General features: G+C 34.9%; 1 protein-coding gene across 8 annotated transcripts in view; it reads right to left on the reverse strand.

Annotated features, from left to right (window-relative positions):
- The window catches only part of LOC135215410 (unconventional myosin-IXb-like), a 433,647-nt gene that overhangs the window by 1,145 nt on the left and 410,236 nt on the right, over positions 1-22,266 (reverse strand). For all 8 annotated transcript variants that reach the window (XM_064250015.1, XM_064250014.1, XM_064250018.1 and 5 more), the window contains 17 exons: positions 21,452-21,588; positions 20,716-20,887; positions 20,118-20,290; positions 19,150-19,309; positions 18,670-18,760; positions 16,493-16,646; positions 15,818-15,928; positions 5,916-6,037; positions 5,579-5,747; positions 5,085-5,258; positions 4,697-4,886; positions 4,053-4,224; positions 3,180-3,360; positions 2,699-2,934; positions 1,948-2,206; positions 1,313-1,412; positions 1-1,113 (listed from right to left, as the gene is read on the reverse strand). The exon at positions 1-1,113 is cut by the window's left edge and continues 1,145 nt beyond it. In XM_064250015.1, coding sequence (XP_064106085.1) covers positions 947-1,113; positions 1,313-1,412; positions 1,948-2,206; positions 2,699-2,934; positions 3,180-3,360; positions 4,053-4,224; positions 4,697-4,886; positions 5,085-5,258; positions 5,579-5,747; positions 5,916-6,037; positions 15,818-15,928; positions 16,493-16,646; positions 18,670-18,760; positions 19,150-19,309; positions 20,118-20,290; positions 20,716-20,887; positions 21,452-21,588 — 2,768 coding nt within the window. In that variant the 3' untranslated portion in view covers positions 1-946. The remainder of the gene's footprint in view (positions 1,114-1,312; positions 1,413-1,947; positions 2,207-2,698; positions 2,935-3,179; positions 3,361-4,052; positions 4,225-4,696; positions 4,887-5,084; positions 5,259-5,578; positions 5,748-5,915; positions 6,038-15,817; positions 15,929-16,492; positions 16,647-18,669; positions 18,761-19,149; positions 19,310-20,117; positions 20,291-20,715; positions 20,888-21,451; positions 21,589-22,266) is intronic.

Raw genomic sequence — 22,266 nt, forward strand, 5'->3', positions numbered from 1 at the left:
TTTAATTCTCCATAAACCAAATGTATAATTTTAGTATCTAAAGTAAAAAAAAACTCTAGTATACATGATTCTACTGTGATAACCAAAATAATTTAATACTTTACATGACGTTTTATAAATATCTAGTTATAAAAAGTTAAAAAAATGCTTTGGTTTGCATTTAGAAACTAAGTACAGATTTTAAATAAGTAAAGTACCAAATTCATTAAAATTAGTTAAATATGGTGATGAGATAGAAACAATGAAAAAGAATGAAGAACTGAAAATCATAATACTGTATGTCACTTCTGTACAGACTGAAACAGGACAGATGATCAAGGATAGGAGAGTTGGTGAAGTCACAGAGAGCAGCAGACGACAACACTGGTTCTAAAAGCATGTAGCACCAAGGTCAACTTAGGTTCAAATGCATTTATCTTGAATATCAGTTACTAGTTCATACAGTCTTCACTATATAGGAGTTAAGATTCACAGAGCTCCTTTGCATACAAAATTAACGAGGTATATCAATAAACTTATAAAATACCTAACAATTATTGGCACATACAGTACATGATACTATTTACATAATTTGCTCAAACTGTGTGGAACACTGATTGTGGGTGCAAGTCATGGTAATTTGCTTTGATACACTGGCTGTCTTTTTCATGAACAGTTCCCAAAGCAGCTTCAACAGCACAAGTTATCATTCCAGTTCCAATACTTTTTCACAGTTCAGCCCACAATATCATCCACACCCCAACACGGACCAAAATTGCCTGAGTTTAGTTAAAAGTTTGCATGGAACCATTGATAATAAGGCATTAACAGTTTTGTTTACTAACTCTAGTACCAGTGTTTCACATCCAGCAGACATCAACACTTAACAATTATCTAATGCCTCTTCACACAACTTCAACAACCACTTCATTTATGGCAGTCAAGTTCTTCACTCTCACAGCACAGCTCATATATTGACCCCTGGCTGAGCAGAGGGTTTGAGCTCCATGTACTGAAAAGGTACATGAACGGAATGTCCTTGGTGATCGACAAGTAAATGACCACGACGAGGGGAAGCTCCTATGACCACCACCGATTCTCCCTTCATGAGAACAGTTTCTCCTCCACCATCTTCTGTAAGTTACAATATTGCAGGAGAACAATTGAAAACATTTGCCTTTATGAGCAATGAAGTATCAAATAATCAGTGTAAGTCAATTTGCCCAAAAAATTCTTTCTAAGTTATTACAAGTCAATGATGGATATGTACAGTATAGGCCAAAGGTAAGATACTTTAATGTTATCATTCATCATAACACTGATGTGAACCTACCTGGAAAATTCATTTTCATAAGTCTTGTTTGAGGATAACCCATTTTGTGATTTCCAGTTATGGTGTAAGATCTGCTTGGAGGGACTGGAGGAGGACGTTCCTGGTGTAAAAATAATGGTGATCATTATTATCCAAGCTTTTTTAATTACCAGAACAAAACTAACTGAGGTAGTCCTGAAAAATCATGCACCATAAATTTAGTGCACAGTAATTTTAAATCCTTACATGATTATGAAACATACATACTTTGTCAAATAAATATTTCTGTACTTCAAAGAAGTCTAAATATAGAAATACTATTTCTGCATAAATTATTACAAGTATTGGGCTTAGTACTGATTGAGTTTAGTTACTTATTTCCTAACATAGAACAGATGAAGACCTAGACATGATGTGAAGTCAGGCAGGAGTGCATAGGACAGAGAAGAGGAAGGAGATCCTATTTTATGCCTGACCCAATTGAAGAAGAAAATAGAATAAAAACTTTATGATCATGATGAAGATTGCAACAATACTATTCTAGATAACTCTTATTTCCTTGTAGTACCCATCGCAGAAGTCGATGAACAAGAGAACACTGCTGTATAGTGCAGTATACAGATTGCAAATATGAAAAGCGCCATCCTTAAACCTACCAAATCTAAACCAAAGAGTGAGCAGGTTTGCTGAATCGTTTTCTGGTCACAGCGATCCATAACATCAGGGGGCGGAGTGCCAGCTATAGGCTGAGGCCGAGGGCGAACAGTACGTGAGCGAGCCCTCAACTCCAAATTGCGCTTAAGGGTGGGCCACCGCCGTCTAAAGTGCCAACCACGCCATACAGCTTGAATCAAAGTGGCTGCCCTGTGTCTTGTCTCAATTCGTAACATTTCTAACTGCTGCCTAGCACCCTCACTACAGAAGGTAATAAAGAATATCAGATAAATACACAGTATCTTCGTAAGAATAATATTATTTTCCCTTGATACTAAAAATCATTACATATGAGGTTTCATTACAAAATTATCTGGCAGGAATTTGTATTCTTAAAAATATTTTTTAAAGAGTTGTATCTCCATCATTGCAGATAGACCAACAAGCCTTTCTAGGATAAAAGGGGTTTACATTACATACAATTTTTTTCTGTATCTATACAGAAAAATTAAGTAATTTTATATTCAGATGGTAATTCCACATGCAATAAAAATGTCCTATAAGAGCAGAAAACAATAACTGGGAATGAATTATAACTTGAAAGTGACAGACTATCTTTATTCATTAAAAAAATGACAGAATTCAAAGTTTTCTACTTCATCTTTGATTCTTTCTAGTCTCTAAAGCGATTTCTTATTATATTTAACTTACAAGACCAAACAAATACCATTTCAAGATATTCTGATACTGTACCTTAAGAATATATGTCGCTTTCCCAATGCCCATTGGATAGCAACAGTAGATGACTTGCTGATGTCCTCAAGGGATCTCACAAAATATTCAAGTATAAGCTTACAATCATCCACTGTCTTATCTTCAATGCGACGCAATTTCTTGAAAGGAGCTAATAGACGGTAGCGCATGTTGAATGTTTTGAAACGCATTCGATGTGGATAACCACCAGCCATTAAGTTGACAGTTTCCAAGACCTGAATTTCAAAAAAGCAAAATAAACATGAGAGAAAATTTTTGGCGCAGTAACTAACACTATAGTTTACAGCAACAAAGATGTATGTACTATATATATAAATATTGACAAGCAAGCATACATGAATACAGTTAACACATATGTATTTAGATATACACTACATCACGGTTGATGTACCAGGTAAGAACTAAGTCTATAACATCCTTATCATAGCACCCACATGGTATTCTTTGTTAAATCCTTTACCTGCAGTGCACGAATCTGTTTTATCACTGTAGCTCTATCAAACACATTAGTTTTTTCAGAACCATTTGAGCGAATACATCTGATGAAATGGGGTTTAGCATGCACCAAAGTCCTCAATAGATTATCAAGACGAGTGTGAAAATCTTGAGTAAGTGTAGAAACAGGTTCATCACCATTTTGCCTTGAAAGAGAAACAGATAATTAGTACGTGTTTTCTTTCTGAAAAGAAATAAATTATTTGCTCCATCTTATAAACATATTTAGTATTTTTGTGATTTTACTTTATTTTTCCACAAAGTTTCAATAAATATTGTCCATTAGAAATCATCTGTAACACTAGCCAGCCATCTATTAAGAAAACTAATTTACATGTATTTTTTGTTTTATCTATCTATATTAAATAATTTTAGTGTGTGACCCTATTTAGAAATAATGTTTCTTTTTTTTGTAAAAATAATTTACAATGTATTAGAGTAGGTAAAAAACTAGACCACGAAAAGGTAAAACCACAGAAAACAAGTTTATCAGATTTCATTTTGAGTCAGAAATTATAAACTTACAAAACATCTTGACAATCTTGTGCATAGGAAACAGCAAATACATTAAAACATATTAATTCTTAAAATGTGTATCACCTGTTATAAAAGGATTGCTTTTCAGCTAAAATATTTTGTCAGGGTCTCTACTTATCAAAATTTGTTACTATTAGAAGGCTATACTCCCAGAGCATGTGATAAGGTAAAGGACTACAATACAAAAACATACTTTAAAAGTTCATTATGCAAAAATATACACTGTATTTATAAAATGTCTCTCAATATGAACATACAGTATCACGTAAAGGAGCCATCAAAATGCAGAGAAAATACTCACAGATCTGTGTGTGAAGTAGGACTAATACGAAAGGAGACACCTCTTGGGACAGGCTCTTGTGAGAAAAGGGCTTTTAACTCAGAACCAAACAGATGTGTTGCAAATCCAAAGTTACATGACTGTTTATGGAACGCACATACCAGATCATCACTTATGATATCTCTGTTTGTGTCTGAAAAACAAAATTTAATCATGTGTAATATAAATCTGTTAGACAGAAATCAATGTATTCATTTAAAAATATAAGCCTTTTACATATCTATTTAGTTTCAATGTTGACAGGAATGTTGAAAATTGTTTCTCACAGGAAATTTACATAGATTACTATATAGTTATAATTCACTACTGCTTAATTTTTGGGTAAATTTAGCTTGAAATAATATATTACAAAATATTGGATGTAGGATAATGGTAAGAATAATAACAGTTCTTTCAAAACTAATGGAAAGTACCTGTAACTGCTATTTTAGTGGGTTTCAAACAAATTGTAATTTTGAGGCAAAAATTACTATAACAAAGTAAAATATAAAGCCAAAAATCATGATAATGGACTAAGGTCTATCAGCATTTTATAAGCCTTTTAATTATTTATTCAACAGGGACTGTACGTAATTGTTTATTCAACAAGGACTGTAATATCTTACCAAGAAAATCTGAAGCGTCATATACTACTCTGCTGGCGAAGTGATGAATGCCAAATGATCTGCTGTGATTAGCCTTGGGCTCATATAATCTGGCATTGCCTTTATGTTGAACCTTCACTTTTTGTATGTAACTCTCCGGAGTTCCTCTAACAGATCCCTCAACGTCCAACATACTTAGTAAACCCGTACGCTGCATTAAAAATAAATATGGTGTATTTTTTGTGTTAAATTTTGATGATAAAATTGCAATGCAAATGCCTTTTTAATAGGTCACTAAAAATTACAGAGAACTGAAATATCATGAAAAACTGAAAAAACATTAAAGATCAAGATCGAAGTTCTGTATCCTCAAGACAAAAAAACAGTACTGTACACTCCGTATTCTCACCAGAGATGATATAAGATCAATGCATGGTACATTGTCTACATAATCCACTTCTACTTCACATGTAATACCCTCTTCTCTACAGGACTCAATTGATGACTTGAAAATATGAGTATTGTAGAAATGTTGCATTGTCTCTGCACACAAATTGATGCAGAGATGTTCAAGGTGGGATGGCTGTGTACGAAATCAGAATGTTATAACATGACATAATACTATAGCAAGATTGCTAGATCTATTACTTATGTTCCTCTTATATGTGCTAATATAGGAAAGTTATTTCATATAATAAAGATAATTCAATATAAATCCCAAATGCTTATAACAAAATACAATATATTAACTGGTATTTAATAAATGAGTACAGTCTATCTTATTTACTGTGGGACAAATCATTATTCATGTACCATAAGAAACATAACTAATATCTAAATCTGAATACATATCTTGTATAGACTACTGCGAAATAATAAAAAAAAAGCACTTAATGCTCTTACCTTGGGATCTTCAAAGCCAAACATATCCAGAATGCCTATAAAACCATCTGTTGCATGTTTGACTGCATTATTCAAGACACTCATTGACTTGGAAGCTTTAGAACCAGCTGTGCCAACTGTAGAGGCATGTTGAGATGCAACTTCTGCTTGATGGTGAACACTTTCATTGCTGTAGGAAATGTTAATTTTACTTTGCTGTATTTGTAATGTAATTATGAAGAGATGCTTATACAGTGCATAAGTAAATATGTTGCATAAGAAAATAAGAGGATCAATTCACATTTATGTGAAAACAATTGACTAGACTCAAAACCTTTTAAGGGTTTGGTTAGCATACCTATCAGATGACAGTGTTCCAGAGGTGGAGCCAAGTCTCTTGAGGGAATTGGCTCGCCGAACTATAGTTGCTACCGTTCTACAGTACAGTGCTTTAGCCAGGGCGTCACGAGTCATATTCGACTGAGGGAAATAAAATTGTTTGTTAAATGTCTTTCTAAATATTACATGAATCTCTACTGTGTATATATGAGTGCATACATATATAAATGTTGATATATATCTACTGTCTATGTGTACATGTTACACACGCATACACACACATATATATATTAGGGCTTGTGCCTTGTATGATAAGGCGCCCTATGAGGTAATGTTAGACTAGCGATAATCTTACGCTAAGTCGGTTGGTATTGCACTTCCATCTTCAATGGAGTGTCTGGGGGTTTGTAGATCATTTACGAAGTCGGTATTATCTTGTTGGTTATTACGACGATGTGTTAAACTCATGGTGAGGAGGTTCTTGTAGAAAACACTAAGTATAAAAAATTATATATTCTTCTGAAGTTTTACATGGTGAAGATCAGGTATGATTGTACAAGTCTTCTAATAACGATAGCTTGATCGCTTCTGCCAATGATGATGGCTAATCCTATTCCTCTACATGATAAAGCTTAGGCAAAGAGGTACAGGTCTTCTAATGACGATCACTAACTCTGTTCTGCTGTCTACCATCTCTGTTACAAGTTATGAAGGAACAGACAGTAGTTCGAACATATGAACATACATACAAATGACATAGTTTCATACGAACACACAATCAAAATGAGACACGCTACAGATCACGTAGGCGGTAGTTGTCTCAAGCAGGGAGCTTGGACTAATGTTTATAAACAATTGAATGACTACAGGTGACGGCATGTTATCTTAGCCTACTTTTATTGTATACGTCATCTTTAGCGTCTCTAGTCTGATCACATTCCTGCAAGCAATCTGGTTGACCTCTTTAGTTTTAGACTTTTATATATATGGACTAACATTCCATATTTTTATTATGTAAACACTTACATCAGCTCGGTCAGCTACCAAAACCAACCACTGAATATTACTCAAACTTGACTTGCATTTGACGTATAGGAGTGTGATACAGACACTACGTGAATATATATATATATATATATATAAGTAAATAAAAATTCATGGTGTACATGAATTGATTCAAGTAATAAAATATAAAACAATGATATTGGTAAATAATAGTGATCACGGGATATATAATGATACAGTTTTTCACCTCATCTCATTAAGATACTTATGCTACAGAAAATACTAATGTACTCTGATAATTGCATAGAATGAAGATTAACATGATAAAAATCATATTTTAACTGATAAAAAATTTCATATATGAATTGATAAAATTATTAATGTTTATGCTGATTGATTCGTTGATTTTTATGCTAAATGTTATATATCTGATTCATTAATTCATATACTAACTCATAAATAACTGCAGATATTGGTAAGAAAAAAGGTAACAGATTGATTATAGGCTACCTGATTTGTTTATACATATGTATATGGATTCATATAATTATGATTAATAAATGTGCACTTTAAATAGATTCCTATTGCGTACACGCAAAGATATATTTAGATTCTGTTATTTATGATCATTTATATAAGAGATTCCTATTGCGTACACGCAAAGATATATTTCGACTCTGTTATTTATGATCAATTATATATAGGATACATGATACTTTATATATATAGGATACATGACCGAGGTTATACTACTTCACTTTTAACTAGCTTTCGAACAACTTTTCGTCCATTACACAGTTCCAGACAACCACCTTTAGCCAAATGAAACGGCCTTTTTCAATGGTTAAAACAAGGGGAAAATTTGCCTGGGCGGGTCCAACGTTCCATTTTGCGCTCATACTTATTCTCTGCATCCTAAGCTACACGATTACGTTCGCGATGAATAAAAAAACATCCCCAGCACGAGTCCTTCGCCAGCAAAGTAGAGTTGAATATCCTTCGGGTCGTAATTGTCGGAAGTATGTCCCTTTTGTAGTCGAATTCCGACAGCCGCTGGAGCGTTCCGCATGAAAACGAGATTAACGACGAGATACGGTGTCGGTCGAAGAAGTCCAGGATGGTGCTTATTCCTTTCACATTGTAGGCGGTTGTTACTCGACTGCCGTCGTCCGCAGCGACGAACGATTTTTTGAAGTTGCGATGTGAAACTCTCGTACTGCAGGATACTGTAACAGGTTCCATTAATCAGCCTGCAAGTGAAATTATACTTGTCACAAGGGCAAAGTAAATTCAGACGACATCCAAATACAGGGGAGGGGAGAGAGCCATTTAGACCAGACTTAACCCACATGAATTCGCTGATATTTTGGAATTCAAAAGAGTCCGCTGTACAAACTTTTTTATCCATGGCATTAACAATGAGTGAATCTATCCAGGTCTATGATGACTGTAAAAATATCCATAATTATAAAAAATAAATAGATATCAATACGAATCTCAAAGAAAATTCGATATTACTGGTAGTAAGTTACTAGACAAAGAAGTGGAAAATGGAGCTATTTGTAAGATTGCCAGGCAACATAAGAGTCAAAGAGAAGATTAATCATGATTCTGTATTTCTCTATGCTAACTGAAATTAAGTTGTGATAAAATCTGATCCTATGTGCCCTAACAAAAGTTTCATATTCAATTTTCTCGCGCGCATCCTCTGAGGTTACTTTTTTAAAAACTTTATTAATAGGTAGGAGATGCAACAAAAAAAACCCACTATGTAACTAATTTCTAAATAAACTTTGGGTTTTTCAAGAAATGTGACATTTTCCCATGAATGTTTTACTTGAACTGTAATAGGCTAATGTTACAAGTAAATATTTCATATATACATATCTTGATACTTCTAAATGTCTATGAGGTTCAGAAAAAATTAATTCATTTTGATGTTATAGAAATTCTATTTCCTTATTTTGTTTATTAATTTTAAAATGATTGCAAGTTGCATTGCGCATACCGATAGACACTTGTACCTAACGTCTGCCTTGCCCATGAGAAGTTCGGGCTAAGCATTCCTTTCTCCAGCAACCTGCTTTGCAATCGCGAGATGAAGCCTGTGTAAGCAGATTATTGAGGTTAAAAGGAACAAATGCTGATACGGCAATGATGACGTCGTCACTTGGCAGGAGATTGCTCTCAGCCAGCTAAGAGTTACGTTACTTGCTGTAAGAGATACGACTTTAGGATAAATTTTTTGTTTTTTAATACTCGACCCACATGAGAAGAATGTCTGAAAAAAAACAGTACCAAAATTGAACAATATATTAGTTTCATGTTGGAAAACTGCATGATTATGTTAAATTAAATATTCCTTATTGAAACTAATGAAAAAGGTTTCCATACAAATTCTATATATATTATTAGCCTTGTATAAGATTCATATAGGATTATTCCATAGATAACATTTTCACTTCTAGACTTCCTGACTTTAAAATCTCTTTTATTTTATTTTATTTATTTATTTATTATTATTATTTATTTATTTATTTATTTATTTCATTGACTACGAATATAAATCACCGGGACAGACAATATGTCAGTAGGTTTTGATATGTGTTTGAACTTTTAGCTTATTAGTCATTACTAAAGCGTTAAGTTAGAGTTCAAATCTTTACGCATATATATTTGGATATTTAATAACCTATGGTTACGTTTTGCTTATTGATTTTATCGTGATTCCTTTTTTATTATAATTTGTAACCCTTCCGACTTCTTACGGAGTGTATTATATTGACTCCACTTGTATCCATATTTATTTTATTTTTTTATATTTATTTATTTATATATATATATATTTGATAAATTAATGGTTGGCTTGAATATGTGGAAAAAGTGTTCTAGCGGCGTACCGTATAAGGCTACTTGCGGCATCAACTCTATAGATACAAGATATAAATGATATAGGTATTTAAAACCGCGAGAACCGCTATAATCCAGTTCGGATCCAATATCACGAGTTGTAACTCGTAAGACATTGACACTTCCTATTTAATTATCCGTTATTCTACCAAACCGATTGACTCTGGGTGATAAAATATATTATTGGTTTTCTTAATGGAAAGGAATTCACACAACGTGTTAAGGAGATTATTAATGATTTACACCACCCGAGTCAGATTATCATGTGTTGAATTCCATGTTTACTGATTTAGCACTCATAAATATTCCTAACGCACTCAATTGCGGTGTTTGTTTTTAGTGCTATTCATTCTATATAACGTGTCAAGGAACTATTGACACTAAGAAGTGTTTATTCCCTCTGTCAGACTCGTAATTCTGTTAATAATTCTACGTATATTCTTTCAAGGATTGATTTGGCACAGGATAGGCCCTTAACTGACAGGTGTCTTAGTGTGTCCCTTGTTTTCATGACACGTGTTACAATCAGTTATGTGCTTTTTATATTTGTAAGCATTGTAGGCCAGTAAAATAGTGATTTGGCTTTCTGTGACATAGTAGAGAACCCTGGATGACGGAATGCAACCAGTTTATGACGATTGGTATGAAAGAGATTATTACTACTACTACCTGGTCGTTAGTCATCTGCTGTGTTCTTCGGGTTTTCCTCGTCACGGACCTACATATAATATTACATTTGATTACATTATTCTGATACACATACTTTAAATATACTTTTGCTTTAGGGTTTCTGCTCGAAGTGTTTATTGTTTTTGCTTAGCCGCTGACCCTGTTTCCGTTTCGAAGTGTTTATTGTTTGGTGTTTATTGTTTTGCTTATCGCTGTTGACACTTGCTTTGTTCAGTTTGTAACAGTTCTGCGCTCCGACCCAGATATTAAATGCTCGCGATCTCTTGGGTTAAGGAATTTTCTTGTTTAGATACGGTTTTAACAATAGGCACGGATGTTTCTATATCTTTTAGTCCAATTAATGGTTCTTTGCTGTATGGTGCGGGATTGCGGGATAATGCGTCAGCTATGATATTTGCCTTCCCAGGTAGATATCTTATCTTGGCTCCAAAGACCTGAATGATCATTTGTCACCGAGTTCCTTTTGGACTGTGATTAAAGCCTTTGAAAAACTCGGTAAGTGACTCATGTTCGGTAAGGACTTTATCAGGATAGCCATAGATTATGAACTTAAAATGTACTAGTGAGTTAAAGATACCTAGCCCTTCCTTGCCTATTACTGTATATTTACTTTCAGAGGGCTTTAGTTTACGTGAATAAAAAGCTATAGGGAAGAACTTTTTATCATATTACTGAAGTAGTACCCTCTTACCCCTAGGTCTGAGGCGTCTGTTGCAATAAAAAAAATTCCTTATTTAAATCAGGGATTTTTTAAGTTAGGTGAGCTGCATTATTCCGCTTTTAAGATATCGAACGCCTGTTGTTGCTTTTTTAGACCATAATAAATCTACGCTCTTCTTCGTAAGATCTGTTAAAGGAGCTGTCATGATTGAAGAGTTACATATTTACATACGATTGTAATACCCACTACAGCGCAAAAGTGCTGTATCCCCCTTTTACGTTAATAAGTACCGGAAAGTTATGAATAGCCGACACCTTACCATGGACTACTTTTAAGACCTTGACCAGACACATAAAACCTAGATAAACATGTTCGGTTTTAAAAAACACATTTAGATATTTTACTCTGAGATTATTTGTCTTTGTCTCTGTAGCACTAGCTCTACTTTATGTGAATGTACTTCTAAGGTATTAGAAAAGATTACAAGATCATCCATATAGGCATGTAGGTTATCCCCTAAAAGTCTCCAAACACTATATTGTAATTGGGGCGCAACGTAAGCCGGAGGCATACGTAAAAAATTGATAATGTCCCCTGAGTGTGCTGAAAACGGAGTATGAGGTACAATCACTTAGGTAATGGTATCTGGTAAAAGCTTTTAAGTAAGTCCAAGCTGGTGAAAAATTTATTCTAACCTAACAGAGATAAGATGTCGTCGCTACATGGCACTGGAAACTATCGGGAGTCGTTTCCTTGTTTAAGCGACAGAAATCTACGCAGATACGCCAAGTCCGATCTTTTATGGCATGACTTTTGAGGGAAAATTATATGGGCTATTTGATTTCCTAATGGCTCCTATTACTAACATATTTCAACTTCGTCATTTATCTCTATTTTGAAATTGCAGTGAGAGTCTATACGAAGGTACGTATATAGCTTTATGTTTGTCCTTAGACCGTATTTTGTGTTAAATTACATCCGTTTTTCCCAGAGATCACTCGCTAGTGGAGAAACTTCCTGGTATTCAGGTAAAAGATAAAAAAAAAATTTCTGCTGAATCACCTCTGCTTGAATGACTTTACGGATATTACTTTAGATAGATTAACAGAGAGATTCATCCACGACTGATTGGGCGGGATTAAAAGTTAGCAACAATAAAAAATGCGATATTTATAACTTCCGTATCCACGATATGTATACTTTTGGGGCTTTGTTCGCGGAAATCGTTATATTTCAGTGTCGGGAAGGATTAAAATTTCATTTCCCAGCAAAGTCTTTTTACACGCACTAAGACATTCGAGGGTGCATGCTTCTCGAGATTTTGCGTGCAAAGTGCGACTGCGGTTGTGGGAGAATTCTGTTGGGTCATTTGAACAATGTTACGATTTATGAGACAAATGTATAGTTCCTTTATATAAGTTATTATTTGATTAACTGTCTCATTTTTGTTCAAACGGATTTTAATATGTTTGAAGGTTTATAGGATTTTCCTTTGATAAACACGCCTTATTTTGCAGGATGTAAGATAATATTTTGTATACCCCTAGATGAATCTTACAATTACACTAGATACAGATCAATGTTTTTTATAACTATAGAGGTATCTGTAAACGCTCGCTTATCCGGACTTCTCATTAGGGAAGTTCGAACAACAGACGGTGAGTCCGTAAATACAGGATATTACGTGTACTAAAGGAATAAACAAGATATTCTAATTTTTACGGCGCGTACAGTCGGGCTTTATCCACCACTACTTATAATAACTTATGTATTAAAAAAAAAAAACGAAAACCTGCTCTGATTACTTTATACGGTCGTGTGTTTCATAGGAAAATCCTTTTTAATTTTTCCAACATCGCTCTCCCTTTCCGCTGAAGTCGCTTAAATGGAATGTGCTTTGCAATGACAACTCGGCGATTTAACTAACCTTGACCGCTTGACTAGGTGACACAGTCACCGAATTTGCTTGTTTGATTCTGAACGGGCTACTGTTTCTATTTCTTTTTGTAATAATTAGGATCCTTCTCTTTATTACCATCGGCAACGTATTGTGTGTTTTTAGCATTATGTTGCTGGTTACGTATAAAGCAATGAATGACGAACTATTAGGAACTGAGCGATTACTAATAAGACAAGTTATCACTACTGCATTCCATATTAACTGTTTGTACTTCATTCTTTGCTAAAATTTGAAATAGTGAGGGATCCTGGTCAGCGCATTTAGCCTGATGAAAGTTTTTTACAGACATGTTATTCCTTGCAATCCAGCCATATTTTTAAAGTTAAGTTGAGTCATTGAGGTTCGATATTTTATATAACTCAAAAACTCAGGGCTAACTGCGATCGGGACTTTGCAAAGGAGCATTTATTGTCATGACCCGAAATAATGTTACCTCTAATTTATATAGATTTGTACGGGTGTTCCACTTGTTTTTTGTGTGTTTTCTAATCACTACGGTGCTTAACGACCCTATCCATGCATCTGTATAAATACAGACGTCCACTGCGTAAACGCATATTCACTGTTTAATATAATTTGTTACGTAAGAGATTAATAATCACCCAAAATGATAAAATTAACACAATATATGATTATGATATTTCAGTAGAACTTCTGGAAACAGACACTCAAAGATAAAAACTCGCAGTAGCGAAATCTCAATGATGTAGATAATTTCTGTAAAAAAAGTAAGATTAAGAATGTCTCGTAACTTCAGCCACAGGAATAACGAAATTCGACCTGCAAAGGAAACACTCAAAGTTACTCCAAATGAATAAAAAATTGTACTTAGCTTGCTTTTGTGGGAAGTCACGGTGTTCCGATAACGACACACGGCCTTGGTCCTCCTTCTCTATTTAGCGGATGACCTGGTTTGGCTTCAGTTTCCCCCGTGCGCGTTGTTTCGATGATTCGAGCCCTTGAAAGATCCGATGCTGCAGACGCGTTCGGTTTGTTTCTTGAAGTTATTCACTAACGATGATACTAAGTTGCTTGAAGAATCTGTTGCTTTCGTCGTCGTTGAAAAGTTCTTATTGTTTTCTGAAGTCGCTCACTAACGATGATACTAGGTTGCTTGAAGAATCTCTTGCTTTCGTCGTCGTTAAAGAGTTCTTGTTGTTTTCTGAAGTCGCTCACTAACGATGTTTTCTTGAATGATTCTAATGAGAGACGAAGCTTGCGTTGTCGTAGGAAAAGGACACGTCGGTTTTGTTTCTTGAGTGCCGGAGGCGTGGGTTCGAATCCCACCGCTGCCACCAATATTAGGGCTTGTGCCTTGTATGATAAGGCGCCCTATGAGGTAATGTTAGACTAGCGATAATCTTACGCTAAGTCGGTTGGTATTGCACTTCCATCTTCAATGGAGTGTCTGGGGGTTTGTAGATCATTTACGAAGTCGGTATTATCTTGTTGGTTATTACGACGATGTGTTAAACTCATGGTGAGGAGGTTCTTGTAGAAAACACTAAGTATAAAAAATTGTATATTCTTCTGAAGTTTTACATGGTGAAGATCAGGTATGATTGTACAAGTCTTCTAATAACGATAGCTTGATCGCTTCTGCCAATGATGATGGCTAATCCTATTCCTCTACATGATAAAGCTTAGGTAAAGAGGTACAGGTCTTCTAATGACGATCACTAACTCTGTTCTGCTGTCTACCATCTCTGTTACAAGTTATGAAGGAACAGACAGTAGTTCGAACATATGAACATACATACAAATGACATAGTTTCATACGAACACACAATCAAAATGAGACACGCTACAGATCACGTAGGCGGTAGTTGTCTCAAGCAGGGAGCTTGGACTAATGTTTATAAACAATTGAATGACTACAGGTGACGGCATGTTATCTTAGCCTACTTTTATTGTATAAGTCATCTTTAGCGTCTCTAGTCTGATCACATTCCTGCAAGCAATCTGGTTGACCTCTTTAGTTTTAGACTTTTATATATATGGACTAACATTCCATATTTTTATTATGTAAACACTTACATATATACAAGTGTGTGTGTAATAATCCTATGTGGACCGCCAAAATAAAGACTTCTAGACCTGTCATTATTAACAACCCAAAACTTTTTCTATGTTTACAGACTCAAAAGTAATTTTAAAAATGCCATAAATATGTAATACTATTTCTAAATTTCATTCCCTTTTAGATTTATACCAATTCTCCACACTTATAACTTCTATGTCTAAAAAGGTCAAATGGCAGTAACAAAACAGTAATGAGGAAGGTAATCACTTTTAAGAGAATCAGCTTAAAAATATATTTGATAAACTGTATTTTCTGTATGGTTATATGTCTGAAGTTTAAAATGGTCAAGGACCAATGTCATTTAATAGCCAAATATGAAAATATATGACCTACTGCTCTAAAACTGTATGACATAAGCTTTATTAAATTTTTTTTTAAGTTCAGCTTGCCCAGGACCAACATCATTCAGTATCCAAATATAAACATATAACACTGTATGACCTTTTGATGAAAGGTAACAAAAATTGTAATTAAAAATGGTTCAAATATTGTAACAAATAAGAATCTTCAAAATATATTGTAATTACTACTATGAATTTAATTCTTGTAGAAAATTTGTAAAAATATTATTCTTAAATAAAAGGAATTAAACGATGATAAGAATGTACTTACCATATTGGCATCACACATGGACTTAACGAGTTGACCTCGGACATTGTGAGTACGAGTGGTAAGGCCACGGTAGAGGGAAGCAGATGATACCCCTAATAATGCTGCAACACTCTGCAAAACGCAAATAACCTATTAAGTAAAGCAAAGGCTTTCTGTGCATAGGAAACTTAATGCATATGAATTGGTTAGTATAGTAGTGACATGTACTTATCATATTTATCACTATAGTAGATTCACATCAACCGTGCACATGAAGTCTAGGCCAGTCTCTTATCAGGCTCCTGATTGGCTGTTGATAAGCCAATCACAGAGCTGGAAACTCCGTCTCAAGAGTGTTCACATAGGCAGGATGTATGTTCCACCTCTCCTGATGGACACATCTTTCAAAAGTATCTCTCAGGAGAAGTGGAACATACATCCTGCCTATGTGAATTCTCGAGAGAGACAGAGTTTCCAGCCCTGTGACTGGCTTATCAACAGCCAATCAGGAGCGTCGTAAGGGACACAGACCTAGACATCAGATACACGGTTGTTGCGAATCTACTGTAGTCTTTTATATAGCATATAGTAATTAATGCTTAAAATTTTGATTAAATATCATCAGCAATTAAGTCTAAAAATAGAAAAAACACATGAACAAAACCAATTAAACTGAAATTCAGCTATGAATGTTACCTTCAGCTCATGACTACCCCCTTGAATGTCAACCTCTAAACCTTGACCTTCAATAAAGGTAACATTTCCGAGGAGTAAAACAGCTGCAAGGACTCGCACAACATCTAGGAATGGAATTCCCAGCACCCCTAGACATGCTTTCCATGACTCGAATCTGAGGGGAAAAAGTGTCACAACACTTAATAAACAGGTACATTATCGTTTATACTAATTATATAGCAATCATTTATTTAGAAATCTCCATAAGAAAACAACCAATTGCTTTAGCAATCTACAAAACACAACCTGCTAATGCTGCATGAAGCAAGACTATACACAAATTTCAAGACGATAAATTGTTGTGATTATTCAATTAGCCATAAGTATCAGGAAGTGTCCGGAGAATAACCTGTTTCAAATTTTCTGCTTTGAAAAAGATTCCCTAGATTTTATTAATGATATCCCCACTGTATCACATTTCCTTCTGAATGTTATGTATGACTGGTAGAATGGTTAAATTATCATGATACTTATTACAGTAATTACTGCAATAATTACTGCTAACACTATTTGGAATCCTTTTACAAGTTTGGTTTGTTTGTGATCATTCTGAAAAAGTTTTGACTGTTCTTTATAAGTTTGAGCTGAATAATAATCACAATAATTAACCTCAACACCGGGCTCAATAATAATTTTGGGTAATTAGAATGATATAAGTCTTGGAGTGGAGGATAGGTAATGATCAATCTATGTCATCTAGGTCTCCATGATCTTGATTTCTTAAGGTACCACCTGTACTTTAACTAAACAGAGAAAGGTTTCATAATCCAACCCTTCCATGGATTGTTTGTTTGTTTGTTTGTATGATGTTTTTACGTTGCATGGAACCAGTGGTTATTCAGCAACGGGACCAACGTCACCAGAAATACCCATCCATGGAGTTCTTATATGAACAGCTAAGGACTTGGCCGTCCAATCATCTTCACCTCCTGGAATGTGAGTCTCAGCCCTAAGCCCAAAGCAAGAAGGTCCACTAAAGCCCACCCACTCTCATTATGGCAACTCTTTCTTAGCTCTAGTATCATAAAATTTTGGACATAAATACCATACATCTTTCCATGCAACCATACTCTCGTTTAGGTAACTTAATTTGATGCCTCATGGTGTTTATTACACTCTGAGGATACCAGTGACAGTAGGACTGCTGTTTCAACATTAAGACCTTCACTGGTCCCCATCCCAAGACTTCATATGGTTCCCTGAGCAGACTTATTAACACAGGTGCATGGCTTTGCTTTGGTAAAAGATCTGTAACCTCTTTTTAAAATTCCCAAACAGAGCCTGTAGTTTCTCTGGACTGACAATGTAAAATCTCTTAAGTAGCATTACTTTTGAGGAATGATTCATATCCATAGACTGATAATGATGCATATATCCAGTTCTCGTTCTCAAGGAAGATAAAAAGGAATTTAAAAAACTACAAACAGTGGCAAGAGATTGCGTGTACCTCTTCTATGATTCTTGCTGTGTCAAGTGAACATGTTAGCTCCTTTATTGGAAAAACCTCTTTACTGGAGGGTTGCTCGATAAGCTCAATGCAAGACAATCTAGAGCTATGAGGTTGTGACAAAAATATCAATAGGTGCTCCTGTAAAAGCTTTGGCTGAAGATGAACTGTTATATGACTCAAACCCAATTCACGTCGGGACTAAGTTGCCACCACTTCTACTGCTTTTGAAATTCCCCTCTTGTACCTTGTTGCAAATTGCCATCTCTTTGTTGATTTCCTCTTAGCCCTTAGCACCCCAGGAAAAACTATGGATTCCTTCCAGACTGCCTTTACCGAAGGAGTTATACCTTAACTTCTGCAAGTTAATGCTATGTGTCCTATATGTAATCCTGTCTAATGCCTAATTCAACTTATGGTGCACCAAAAATATCATCATCACTTAAAACGACTAAAAATGCATACATACAAACAATTCAAGCTTATAATTGAATAAACCAAGATCATACACCAAACATTTCTTAACATGCCTGACATTACAAAATTATGATTCATAAGCATAGATTAATTACTTATGAAGTAAAATGTAAAAATAAAGCACCAGTTCACTGGAATATCATTATTATTTACAGATAAGGCTTTATACTCAGAAGCAGCTTAGTTTCTAAACAGGAATATACAATAATCTCACCTTCTTGCATCTTCAGCCTCATCTTGGCGTACATCCCCTTCACTCAGGTATCTCAACGTTCTTACATTATGGCCTTCTAAATGGAGCTTGGCTGGAATTCATAAAACAAACGAATAAAAAGATATAGCAAAATACTTTTTTTTTTTACAATAAACAAATTAAAATCTAAAAAAAGTTTCTTGGAGAGCCTAAGAGTTTGATACTTTGCTTGAAGGGAAATAGAGGTCATGATTAGTATTTATTAAAAAATTATTTTGTGATGGCCAGATACAAACTGAAAGCTCCTGACAAGTTCATATACTAATTAAAAATGAGAAACACGCTAGCCTTTAAGGAAATCATTTACCAGTGAATTCAGTTATAAAAACTCAGTGATAAATACAATTTTGTGCAGACCTTTTGACCTTTGATAAACAGAATCCCAGAAAACAAGAGAACCTCCATCAACTTTTTTCTGTAGATACATTATGTTTTACTTACCACGTTCATCTTGAGTTAGTCCAGCCAACATCTGATAAAATATATGGTAATTCTTTTCATCTGGTAAAGGCCGGACGACCCGCGTCTGGTCAAGGAAGTAGCAGTGGATCTTAGTTCTGTATAATGCACCATCTGTTACTTGCACCTCGATGAAATGACCCTATGAAAAAATAAATGAAGTGTTATTTTTAGAGGTTAGTGCAGGACATCTTTTAATCTATTCTTGATTAATGATTACTGAGTTTATTTCTAATCCTGAATATTTGTGAACGTGCTCTGAACCACAGTGTTATTTTGGTAATGGTATACAAGGGCAGAGTTGAGGGGCTTAGGAGGTGGGAGGGCGTAGGAACCCCTCCCCCCTCCGTATTAAAGGCAGAGCCCTTTTTCTTTTAAAAAAAAATTCTTTTTTTTATATTTGCAAACAAGAGTAAAATGAAACCTGTTGACACCGAAACTGAATGAACAAGTTACGGGTTTTCCATCCAATAACCATTACTTTTACTGTTGCAAATCGTTAGTTTCTTGCATTCTAATAGTTTAGATTTGAGTATGCACCAAGTAAAATGAATACCTAGCATATAATTCCCGTTTCATACCCTGAAGCATAACTTGCTTGTTTTATGCTGTTTTTTTTTTGTAAGTATTGACTGATTCATGTCACATAAACTCCTGGCGTTATACCTTACCTTGATCTAAAACTAATAAGACTTTTGAAAAAAAAAAAAAAAAAAAAAAAAAGGGAAAAAAAAAAAAAAAAAAAAAGGGTAGCTTGAGATGGGACCTTAACAAGGGAAAAGGAAAGCAATTATTGGATAGTGCTTATTATTTTTATTCTCAAATGATACTATGTTCATTTGGGAGGAAGTAACTTGTGCTGCCACTGATTGCTTTGGTGTTAGCTCTTTTCCATTCCGACATCCACCCCCAGCTCCCCATCACAAACTACAGACAGATTATGAACTTACAATACGACTAGATTCTGAATTAGAGCCGGTCTTAGCAGAACCAAGGGATCGGAGGACTGTGAAGGCTGCAGCCAAGTGCTTGAAAGCATCTGTTTCAGGGCCGCCTCCTGCTACGTCAAACAGCTGTCGTAGCAACAGCATCGATGTGTAGGTCTTGCCTGACCCTGAAGCACCTGCGAAACCATAGGGAGAAGTAAAAGAGTTAATGCTGTTAATTCAAGGATGGGGGAAAAAAACAGAAAACGTGAAACTCAAGGTAAAAGGAATACGCAAAGTTAACAGCATCGGTTCCTAAGGGTACAAAAAATATAAATAAAAAACAAATAATCAAATAAATAAAATACAAAAACAAAAAATCTTATAACGCCAATTTGACTCGCCATTGTAAATATCAGAGCGCTTGCTTTAAATCAGATAACGTCAATTTAGAGAGACAACGTCATATTTATGGCGATGAAGAAAAATAATCCCAAATTACCGTTTATGCTGAACAGTTCAAGTATCACGAGGCCGACTGTGTATAGAGGAAGAACTCTTACTTCAAGCTCCAAAGAACACTATCCCAAATAATACCCGGAGAAGAGAGAAGGAAAGTTACCTGAGAGTATGATGGCTTGGGGATAACCCGTCTCGCTCTGCTGCCGCACTGCCTCGTGGACGACCCGTAGGAGGTGAGGACTCTGGGGCGCCGCCCTTGTAGACGTGAGAGTGAGAGCATTGCCAAGCTCGTGGTAGGGGTTCACCGACAGAAGTATGGGGCCCACATTCGTCTGTGGAAAGAAAATGACAAATATTATATATATCATAGTTTATTGATTTTCTCTTTATAATTCCAGCGTAAGTGATGCGTTGTATTTGATGGAAATAAATCTTTATCATTATAACTATGAATACAATAATAGTCCCAAAAATCTTCAAACATTTAGCACACAGGGTATATTATAAATCATGTTTATGAGAAGTAATGCAATTCGAATCTACTATTTTATACAGAGTATGTCATTCAAATCTACTTATTTATACAGAGTGTGTCATTCAAATTTACTGAGTATGTCATTCAAATCTACTATTTCATACAGCGTATATAATTAAAATCTACTGAGTATGTCATTCAAATCTACTATTTCATACAGAGTATGTCATTCAAATCTACTATTTCATACAGAGCATGTCAATCAAATCTACCATGTTATACAGAGTGTCACTCAAATCTACTATTTTATACAGAGTATGTCATTCAAATCAACTGTTTCATACAAAGTATATAATTCAAATCTACTATTTTATACGGAGTATGTCATTCAAATATGAGAGGAATAAATCCCGCTACTCACAAAGTAGTGCCCTTGGCAGAAGCGGGCATGCAGAGTCTTCAGAACAGCGTCTTCGGTGAGGGGTCCAGCCAGGTGGATCAAGTCTTCCAACTCCTGAGCACCACCTGCCATGCCGCCGCCACGCACAACAACACCATCTGCGAAGGACAAAAAAAAAAAAAAAAAAAAAAAATAAGGAAAAAAGGAATTAGTCTCGATGCTGGATTGCATTTCGTGGTGACCTGTGCGAAGGGAATGATTAATTACGTGGAAGGGTTGTAAAACGATTCAGTCTATGTATGTATGTGTATATATATATATATATATATATATATATATATATATATATATATGTGTGTGTGTGTGTGTGTGTGTGTGTGTGTGTGTGTGTGTGTGTGTGTTCAACAGAATTCCATCTAATAAAAGGAGCCCATAAAAACGCCAAAATATAGAAAGAAAGCACTATATTACAGAGACAGCAGTCTCTGAAATATAGTAATTTCTTTCAATATTTTGGCGTTTTTATGGGCTCCTTTTATTATATATATATATATATATATATATATATATATATATATATATATATATATTGTTATGGCATTTTGCATACCCCAAGAGCAGCAAATTGGGTACTCATGTTTTTTATACCGTAATTTTAAAAAAAATCGCATACACAAAAATACCGAAATTCATGGTACTTACATTTTCTATACCCTTAGCTTCAGAATATTGATTTGAAGATATGTTTTTCATTCAGTAAAAAATTTTCCATTAAAGCCTCAGTAACAGGAATGAGTGGCATTTTTCATCAATTATCAAATCACAGACAAATGTTT

The sequence above is a fragment of the Macrobrachium nipponense genome, chromosome 5, assembly GCF_015104395.2.
Source record: "Macrobrachium nipponense isolate FS-2020 chromosome 5, ASM1510439v2, whole genome shotgun sequence".
Taxonomy (NCBI): Eukaryota; Metazoa; Arthropoda; class Malacostraca; order Decapoda; family Palaemonidae; genus Macrobrachium; species Macrobrachium nipponense.